Source organism: Aricia agestis, chromosome 4, assembly GCF_905147365.1.
Source record: "Aricia agestis chromosome 4, ilAriAges1.1, whole genome shotgun sequence".
NCBI lineage: Eukaryota > Metazoa > Arthropoda > Insecta > Lepidoptera > Lycaenidae > Aricia > Aricia agestis.
The window spans coordinates 7290715-7301783 of NC_056409.1; the positions used below are offsets into that span (position 1 = coordinate 7290715).

Sequence of the window (11069 nt, forward strand, 5' to 3'; positions counted from 1 at the left end):
AGAACAACAACTCATGAAACTCTATAGGGAACATGCACAACGAAGGTGCTGCGAACTGGTGTTCCCAAAGTACAAAAATTGATTATTAAATTAAAAAGTGGCAACATCGTAGTGTCATCCCTTTCAAATCAATCTAAGAAAAAAAGGAATGACACTACGATGTTGCCACTTTTTAATTTCGTCACTTTCTTGACGCACTATACTTCAAATGTATAACCTATAGTTTATGCACGTTCCCTAAAGTAGGCAAGGTATCTTACTTTAATATGTACGTATTTATTTTCCTTGTACTTTCATGATTTTTTTTTAACTCAATCAGGAACCCTAGACTCTAGAGAGATGTCGAGAATTCTTTTTAGATTAGGGGAATCACATTACAGTTAAAATTAATCTTGCAACTTTACAACTGACCAACTTATGATCCAAAGGGGCACCAAAAGCGCGGGACACCATGATATTTTTAGCGATTATTTTAAAATTGGAAACAAGTTACAACTAGCGTACTAATTTTAATGGTACCAGATAACAACAACAACGTCAATTTAAATATTATGATACGTTATTCTTACACCGAAAACAAAGTCTTTAGAGTGCGAGATCAAATTTCTTAAATTTTGACTTAACCTAAAATTATCATAGTTAAATGGGGCCAATTTTTTGAGAACCAAGTAGGCCGTGGAAATTTAAAACGTAGCTTTTTAAGTTATTTTTCCAGTTACTCCATTGACATAAAAATTACCACCACGAATTATTTTTTATAAAAAAAAATCGAAAAGGTACCATGTTAAAAAAATTCAAGTATTTTTTTTTCTTATAAAATGTTAGGTGCCTGTACAATATTTACTTAAAAACAACACTTCTCGTTTAGGTATAAATATCGTCATGCAACAACAATATTTGATATACCAGACAAAGAATACGTTTGGATACAACAGTCAATGCAATGTTTTATCACAAAATATATGAATCATACATAACTACGTCTTTGGGTGGTCGTCCATAGTCACGTTGTATTTCTTCTTCAAGTCGTCGATGAATTCTTGTTTCAATAACGCCAAGCAACTGCAAAAAATATTGAATGGTATATCATAATATCTAGACACATTAACTAATTTATTGATTTGATAAAGGGAAATATTAATGATGAAAAATTCGAAAATAAAATTTATTTCGATACACGTCATGCAATTCGCAAATCGCAGCTTTGGTGTTGATGATGGACCTAAAGTTTATAATATTGCGTCCTACCATCTACCACGGAGAGGCTCTTAGAGCCGGTACACATATTGCGCGCGCTTAAAACGCCGAATGTGTACCGGGCCTTAGCCTAATTTTTGCAATGATCAGATGCAGTGTCATTATCCGATAAGTCAAAGATGACGATGACCAAGAAAAAATATAATTAAAGGAAGATGTCGAAAAAGTCGAAGAAGATGAAGAAAAAGGTGAAGAAGAAGATGAATAAAAAGGTGAAGATGAACATGAAGAAGAAGATGGCGAAGAGGAAGATATTTATGATGGTAGCGGTACTCACATGCGGTATCTGGGGTCGGCGCGGAAGGCGGTGATGTCGCGCGAGGGCGCGTGCGGCGTATGCAGCACGAACGCGCCCGGCAGCACCGCCAGCCGCCAGCCCTGCGCGCGCAGCTCCACGCTGTGAGACACCTGAGACAGAGGTATACGGACGGTGATAAGTGCGAGCGAGACAGCGTGAGCGAGAGTGTCTCTGAGTCGACAAAACGAACTTTATTATCACAAGTATTATATTATAGGGCATATGCGCAACGAAAGTGCTACTAACTGGCGTCGGTGCCTTCTGTTGGGGCCGGGACACAAAAACACGATAGGACGTCGTGTCGTGTTTTTGTGCCCCGGTCCTTAAGGCCCCTTTGCGTTATACCATAATAAGTGATAAACATGAATGCAAAGCTATGTTTGTATGGAACATCGACGTCGATCGTGTTTAATCATAGACAAATATGCCACTGTAAATGTTCGTAATCGTTTGCATCGCTCTATCATGGGCCATTGGCCAACGTGGAAAAGCCATAAGTTTTTTGACGATTGACATCATAATTAACTATTACGTCCTGCTATCTATAGAAAGCAGGTGAACCGCAGCCTAATTTATATAATCGAATCTAAATATAATTCAACTCTTTATCTCAATTAAATACAAAAGTGCAGTTTACAATTGCATTCTCAAGTTATGACCAAGTAGAAAACAAAGACCAACCTTATTCCAGCCAAATCCGGAAAATCTCTCGTCGTATTTGGGCACGGAGCGGTGCACTACCAAATACGGCTCATAATCCGACTGCCATTCGACCTGAAACATCAAAAATTGCAATGACCATGCTTGCACGAGATCTAAGGGAAAGAAAGGAAGTCTGATATAATTTGTTTGCCAAGTTTGTAAACGCCCGAGGCGTTGGAGAAAGCATCTATCACGAGTTGTAGTTTCGTGCTGTCTTTAAGGACGGTAAAAAAAGAAAGGGAAATGCTTGGTACAGAATATAGTATATAGGCGGCCTATAATTATAGGCCGCGCAATATTTTTTGATCGCTCTACTAAGGAGAGGGAAGGCTTGTAACATGTCTTTGAGTCGGGCGTAACTGATAATGAACTGTTACTTAGTGCCTATCCAGATGAAGCGTTTTACGCGTGAAGTCCATACGCGCGTTTCAATTTCTATTGTAGCCAGATACCGCGTTTTACGCGCGTTTTTACGCTACCACGCTCTACTATCACGCTCCAATCAAATACGTCCATTCGCAACGGACGCGCGCGTAGTTCTGGGCGCTGCAATGGCACCCAAGTATCTCGACTCGCGTCGCTCGCGCGTTTTACGGGCGAGTCGAGAGTCCCGCTCATTGCAAGCGTTTTACGCGCGAGTAAGAAAACGCGCGTAGGCATCTGGACGCGATATATGTTATAGCTCTAGTATCTCGGGTACGCGCGTAAAACGCCTCATCTGGACAGGCTCTTAGACAAGTTAGAATTACATGTCATACTATATCATGGTAAAAGTGATAAGTAAGTTACCTCATACGGCGCAGTGGCAGTAGCCCATCTCGTGTAATTAGTGGGGCGGTGTCCGCGCGGCCACTCCCGCGCACGGAACGGCGCGACGTCGCTCTTCAGTCGCGCGACTAACTCCGCTTTAATGCGTGGCGGCTGTGCGCGGTACCGTTGCGTCTCAAACGCCGCTACCACTAGGCACTGAAAAAAAACCGCTAAGTAGAAATTCGAGCAAAAGAACCAAGTTAGATCGAAGCCACGTTGTGAGGCTACATTATAGAATATAGTGTGTTGCTTCGTCAGAATGGAATAATGCACGTAAAAGACGGTGAGAGCGCAGCGTATTATTCATCCTTCAATCTCTTATTTAACTTAAATAAATAAATATTATCTTGTTGGACGTTCCGCCAAAGTAATGCTTACAAAGGCAAAGGGCACCTATGTGGCGTATGATGCATAAAATCATAACATAATACGTGCGTAAAACTTCGTTTTTCGTATCTGTGTAAATAGTGTAGACCGAGAACATAATAATACCACAATATACTATCAGAGAAGTTGATTCCTATGCAAATCGGGGACCCGCGTAGTTTGGTCGCGTTATGTCAAACACAGCTGACAGATCACAATTAACATTGAATTGACATATTCGACCAAATAACGTTGGTCTGTCAATCGCATAGGAATCAACTTCCTCGATGGTACATTATATGTAATTTAATTATTAATAGTCCTAGAGCTCACCTTCTTCTGCGGATAAGGGTTAATAAGTTTGATAGCGGTCCGCAGATGCTCATAAAGGCCAACCATGGGCACAAAGTCAGCGTCCATCAGGAACACGTACGGCGTGTTCACATTCTCCAGCGCCACGTTACGGAGGTAGTTCACTGGGTAGTGCACCTGTAAAAAAAGTTGACATCTTCTTCTAACATGTAAAATTCTCGTGTCACAATGTTTGTGCGCGAACTAACTCCTCCAAAACGGCGCTCAACTGTTTTTAATAGAATTTTGTACGTACCATCGAGGAAATTGATTCCTAGGCAGTTGATAGAGCAACGTCATTTGGTCGGATCATGTCATTTCAATGTTAATAATTGTAAAACCTGTTGGCTAAATTTGACGTAACGCGACCAAACTACGTAGATCCCACATCTGCCTAGGAATCAACTTCTCTGATAGTACATTCGTTAGGCCTGACAATAGGTTTTTAGATACTTTTTATATTGATACTAGAAATAATTTATATGGCAAAACAACGTTTGCCGGGTCAGCTAGTAATAATATATATTTTTTAATTTTGACATGTTTTGTTTTGTCCTTGTCTCTCGAGCAACTTTTCTATCGTGTCAGATAAGGAGACGTTAAAAAATTTGCTTGACAAAAAGGCAAAACATTACATCAAAATAAGTGACTGGGATTACCAATTGTCAACAAACTTACCGCATCGTGTTTAAATACTAAATGATATCCAACATTCTTTCTGGCGCTAAGAGTTGTAGACCAATCTTGTATAAAACTTTCCAATTTCGTTACTTCACAGTCTGACAGATATATAGCAGCACTCAATGGACCTAAAATACGTAATAACTAATCAGTCTATAGCAAAATACAATCGTTCTCACTAACAAGACAATGCTATACTAAGCTTTGGACACTACTAACTAGTACTACTAACTAGCAAATATAATATGCTATGCAATATACAAATATGCCTTTAAAACCCTTATGAAACATGCGTCTTTGCTTTCTTAAGGCTTTCATAGCACTGACCTTACTCTAATATCTACGAATAATAAAAACTAAGGAATCGTAACTCCCATACTATTACTGTTTTAAATTTGGTTCCTTTTGATCTGTCATGTAACTAGTACCGCTCAAGGTCACCTAAATGTATTGAAATATGTACCTAAGGTACACTTTTTTGACAAGTATTATGTAGCATGTTTTTTGACGGAGTTACTTTTCCTTAGCTTTTATTATTCATAGTTTAATATCAAACTTACCATCCCAATATTTGACTAAGCGTTCTAGAAACTGCATTCTATCCATAGAGAGCTGTAGGACTAGAGTCACATCAAAGCTGTCGATATTAACGTAGTTATAGTCCATATAGTACAAGTGTGTGCGCAGTTTAACGCGTTGAGCCGCTCTAAAGCTTATGCAGAGGTCTGAATAATTCATCTGGAAATAAATTTTTTTTTTTATTTTTTGCCATTCGCTACAGGTTTAAAAGGGTTAAATGGGATCTGTCTTTGATTCATACTTGGCAGTTGGCAAAGTTGTGAGGTAAACAGAATATACAGTTTAGACATATTTTTTTGTAAGACATAGGTTACACATTCAAGCTTGCATCAGTTCAGTCCATCACTGATCTGACAGATCCAGACTGACGGACAAATGATTGTGTAACCGTTTGATTGATGGACGGATTATTTTTTTATTATGTACTTTCCGGTCATCACACTGGCGTCAGTCTCAGACTGATGGACTGAACTGATGCCAGATTGACTGTGTAACCATGCTCTAAGAGTTATCTTCTCTATAGTTCCTCGATATGTTTTGGTACTTATGAGTACCAAAACATTACGAGGAATGGTTTTTGTGAGAAAATCACTTTAAACTAACCTTGTAGGTAACAATTTCAGTCTTGGAACACCTATGAAGTTTCTCTCTCAAGAGGTTTCCATCAAAATTAACATAAGACAGGTGTATGTTTTTAAAAAAGTCAGCATCCCTGATTCTTATGTTGTATTTATTTGGCGAGTTCCAATGCACTATCTAAAAAAAAAGTTTATCTAAGTTCGATTATTGTGTTATGGACACATAATTTCACACACAGAAGAAGAGACTGGAGTGTGGAGACCTAAATACATATTATACTTAAAAGAATTATTTATGTTTTTACCTTAACATTTTTAACATCTTCTCCATAACAATTTTTGGCTAAGGTTAATGTAGACATCTGAACATTATATTGGCAGCTCATGTTATAAACAATTTGTGGATTATTTTTAATAATGGCGTTGATGACGTCTTGGTCAGCTAGGGAAGTCTGTTTAAGAGTTCTCAAGTTGTCCTCAACAGTTTCATACCATAATGTTCTCCAGTCAACTTTGCTTCGCATTTTATTCAGATCTAGTAACATAACACCCGTGTTATAGCCTCGACCCAACGCTGGCCATCGGCCTGTCGAGTAGTACCAGTTACTCATGTTCTCCACTAAACCTAAATACTGAAATAGAGTTTGGTTTAAAGTTAATTGTTTATTAGAACTCAAATCAAAGTTTCAATAAATATTTATAAATAGATGTACAATACAATAATATAATACAATACAAAAACACTTTATTGCACACCAAAAAATACAAAATAAAAACAATTTTACATAAAACAACAATGTATAAATTTTGTATAATTATCTTTGTTTACCTGTTCACTAGACATATTTCTAAACAAATGCCACAGCTCGGCAATATCACAGAGGAATGTCAAATCTGAGTCTAAAACTATGACTTGACTTAAAGATGGGGGCAAGATTTTCGGAAACAATAGCTTAACAAGTCCATAGACACCAGAATAGTGGCTATTTGGTATCCAACGCACTTCCGACAGGCTTCTTTGTGCATCATAACAAGTATATTTAACTGAAAAAGAAAATTAAATGATTGATTATTTAAACAAAACTGTTGTTATTTTTTAAGGAATACCCTTGTATCTTATTTAATTATTTTATGTTACTTTACAAAAAATTATGTGCACAATGCAATGCACATAATAGGACAAAAGGATGTGAGAAAAATATTCATATAGAAGTAGACGTAAGAAATAAGAAAATGAAATAATCTTACCATCAGGCAAATCCCATGTATCAAACAGCTTATTTATAGTGTGTTGCGATGGGGCATCCACTATGAAGTGAAAGTGTATGGGGTTTTGTCTGTGATGCAATATAGACTTTAACATGGGGGTTATTAGTCTCATACATTTGCCCATACACACCAGTGACACATGTACAGTCTCACACAAGGTGCCTACAGAATCAGGGATCTGCAAATTGAGTGTTTTATATGAAATTGTGTTTTAATGATTAATTCTTCGATCGTGGATTCTTGGAAATCTATTGTTATTCTATTGTGTCTCGCTCACCGGTGAGCTTATGGGGCTTGACGGGTTAGTTGTATTTTGATACAACTAACAAAGAAAATTGAAATGGTTGAGATAATATATTTTATGTTTTATGATGGTGTCTAAAAATTAAACTAAAATTGTATGGCTTTGGTAAAACTCCCCAATATTTAAAAAAAAACTTTTTCTATAATTGATTGTTGTCTAAGAGGAACCTTACCTCTGGTATTTGATAGCCATTTTCAGTAGCTGGAGCCTCATGATGCAAATTGATTGAGAGCTGTTTTTTAAACACTAGATTCTCAGTTTCCAATACATTTATTCTTGATATTAGCCACCAATAATATACAACAGAGACTGCCACCCATATACCCAGGGGTACCCCTAGCCAGGGTCGAAAAAATAGGCAGTTAAAGACATTTTTGAGTGATATATTCATTGTTAATTCTTCATATCAACATTACATTGCATCTCTTCTGTAGAGGCTTTATTCTTATACTTAAGTTGAGTCTTATGTGTCGTTCATCTCAAGGTTCCTGTTATATCAAAAATATACATGAGAATATTAAATATTATGAAGAAATTATAAAAAGAAATAAATATGAAAGCAAGTTTATGATTATGCTATTATTTAATAATTATTAACTAAAACAATTTTATACTCTGCAATTTCGCGATAAATACTATTATAAATTACACATAGTTATTTACTTACTCTTTAAAGGGACATTTTATTCAATAATTTAAATTGTAATTAATTAAAAATCTTTCATGATCTTTCACAATTATTTTGACAGCTGTTTGTTTTTGCATCCCCTTCTTTTTATATCATTTTTTTCACCTGTCTATAAATGGCAAAGACTTTGAATGCAATGTGTAAAGAGGCCCATTCACGGTAGGACTGCATGGCAGTCCTGCCGTCCTACCGTGAATGGGCCCTTTAAAACTACACGAGCAAGCAGGGTTGCCAGATTGTGGGTTTTTTTTGCAATTCTGGGGAAAATTTTGACTCTAGGCGAAAATTTGGGGAAACAGTATCTTTGGGGAAATGTTTCGGGAAAATAAATACACTATGGGGATTTTTTGGGGTTAGCACTTCTAAAAATCATAACAAACAAATGAAACCAACGTGCTTTTCATTCGATTACCATCCTGGCAAATTTATTGTTTGTTTGTTTTGGTTTGTTTGGTCGAGTGCGTAAAAGGCCTGACAGACGTACGAACTTAAATTACGCGGGCTTTAAGTTCTCGAACTTACTCGGCTCGCGTCGGTGACACACGAAAATCGCTCACACTGGATTACCATGCCCCCAGGCTCGCGGCTCGCGGCTCTTTGTTGACACACAGGCGATTAAGGCTGGTATAAATAGTCAGTACTCAAAATGCATCTCGGTCTCAAGACACGGTTCAGGCTCTGTGATTGGTTTGCTGTCAAAATTTGGACCAAGTCACAGAGCCGAACCGAGTCTTGGGACCATATTATCTATATACCAGCCTAACTCCTAAGATCGTCGAGCCATAGTCCGCGTACTTACACGCACGTCTGTCACCCCCTTAAAAAAATTGTCTCTTTCGTCGAGCGAGCAACCATGTGTTGTGTATCTGTTTAACTGTCGAGTGATTGAAACTATTAAATTGAATAAAAGTAGTTTAAATTTTATATTCGTTTTTTTCTGTAACAAAGCGATTGGGGATTTTTTTTTTGAAAACGTATCATTTTGGGGAAATATAAATATCAGTTTGGGGGAAAACGTAAAATTACATCTGGCAACCCTACGAGCACGAGCTCTTGACTATGCAATAAAAAACTTGTAAATAAGTTATAATAACATTTATTAGAAAAATATGAATTTGAATACGTGTACAGCGTATTTTATTTTAAAGTAAGTACCAGATTTTAATATTATAGGGGTCGTTGTTTGCATTATATTTGGCAACTTTTTTAGAATCTCTAAGGGCTAAGCTGCCCCTCTTTGCCCCCCCTTGGCGACGCCTTTGGCTAGGATTCTACATAGGAGACTAATTAGAAGCTTCTTATTCCACTTGTCCTAACTTAGTGACTAAATCAGTTGTTATTTTGGTCAGACATCTTCTTGGCTCCAGCGGGGCTAAAATGGTCGCTTTGAAGAATCACATTATGAATCATGTTATGATTCATTCTTTTAAAATCGCAAAATGCAACTCTGCTTGCAATTCATATCGTCATAATTCGTACTAATTTGACATTTGTCAGTTTGACAGTTTTGACAATTCATTTGCTGAATTGATTGAGAGGAATTGCTAAATGTGACCATTTTAGCCCCGCTGTTCTATCAAAGCAACAAAAAATTGGTCTTTCTCATAGGCTTAGCTGTTGGCTCAATGAAAATAAAAATAAATATAAGGCGAAAAAGATGGTTGAAATAATTTTTGCTCCACGTAAAATTATAAATTATGACCTTTCTGCGGGGCTAAAATGGTCGGTTTGAAGAATCATGATATGAATCATAATATTATGATTCTTTTTTCTAAAATCGCAAAATGCAACTCTGCTTGCAATTCATTTCTGTATTTTTGTACTGATTTGACATTTGTCAGTTAGACAGTTTTGACAATCCATTTGCTGAATTGATTGAGAGGAATTGCTAAATGTGACCATTTTAGCCCCGCAGAACTACTTGGAACCAGCAGACTTAAGAAATTACCTACGAATGGATTCCAGATCTTATAACATAATATAAATTGACTTTAATACAGATTTAGTAGTTCCCACTACAGATAAAAGGTTGAAACCATGTTGAAACCATCTGGCAACACTGATTTAGTCAGCTAGAACTTAGAAGCCACATTTTTTCCGATTTAGGATCCTAGCTAGGATCCTAGCTTTCTAAATGTTATTCCACTTGACTAAATTTTTTAGGATCTTATCTAGGACTTCCTAAATAGGACAAGTGGAATAAGCGCTTTATGGAAAGTCAATTACTTTTTACAATTTTTTGCCATCAGATTCTGGTAGACCTATTTAATACAGACAATAATTACAAACATAATATTATTATGTCCAAGGACGAATATAATAAGTAATAAATATTAATTAGTTTTTATTATTCGTAGATATTAATGCATTATATCTAAGTTAATCTATATTATTAAATTGTTCCTACGTTTCAATTAACACATGCTAGATGGCGCTTTATTATACCGCCCTTTTCGACAAAATAAAATAAAATAAATCAGGCTAGCTAGGTACTAATTTAATTCTGCTACAGTTATTTTTAAAATAATAAATGAGTTTAATAATACGTGAGAGAAGCGTACATTTTCCTGGGATGAAAAGAGGTATAAAAGACTGATACCTGTTTTCACCAACGGTCTCCTAACGCTAAGTGTTCCCTAGCGATCTTTGCGGGTCAAATATCTCAAACAAACACATTAAAAAAAAAGTAATGTTTTGCAAAAGTTCTTACGCCCTAAGGGGGGTATTACATTATCATTTATATTGGATCATTTCTATGATCATTTGATCATATCTGCATATTACATTATCATATTTCATTGATCCTATTTTACGTCATATTTGGTTTCAATAGCCAATGGAGAGCGCTAACGCTGACAGGTATTGACGTCAGGGTTACTAGATCTCAGAGAATTCGATTTGTCAAAAGACATCGTCATTTTTAATATGGCTTGTTTTTTGTTATTTCAGCAAGATTATCCAAGTATATAATTAGAAAAATAATTACATTACATTATTTGAAACATTAACGAACAAGAAACTAAAATCTCTTTTTTATATTAAATAACTGGCAGCACCTATTTCTATGACCGTCTCAGCAAATGTCAAAAATCTATGATCAAGGAAGAAATGAATCATATGTCTTTAATACATTATCCAATATCATTGACTCAATGATCTCGGATCCAATATATTATATGATAATCT

At 36.3% G+C, this 11069-nt stretch overlaps 1 protein-coding gene across 1 annotated transcript; it reads right to left on the reverse strand.

Annotated features, from left to right (window-relative positions):
• Positions 1–309: 309 nt before the first annotated feature.
• On the reverse strand, positions 310–7883 carry LOC121726389 (LARGE xylosyl- and glucuronyltransferase 2-like). The gene is made up of 13 exons (XM_042113734.1): positions 7863–7883; positions 7368–7683; positions 6871–7069; positions 6452–6666; positions 5928–6254; positions 5648–5800; positions 5026–5203; positions 4463–4593; positions 3767–3922; positions 3047–3223; positions 2237–2329; positions 1535–1665; positions 310–1062 (listed from the first exon to the last, which is right to left on the reverse strand). The coding sequence occupies exons 2-13, from the start codon at positions 7584–7586 to the stop codon at positions 978–980; spliced, it is 2064 nt and encodes a 687-aa protein (XP_041969668.1). The 5' UTR covers positions 7587–7683; positions 7863–7883; the 3' UTR covers positions 310–977.
• Between the last annotated feature and the right edge of the window lie 3186 nt (positions 7884–11069).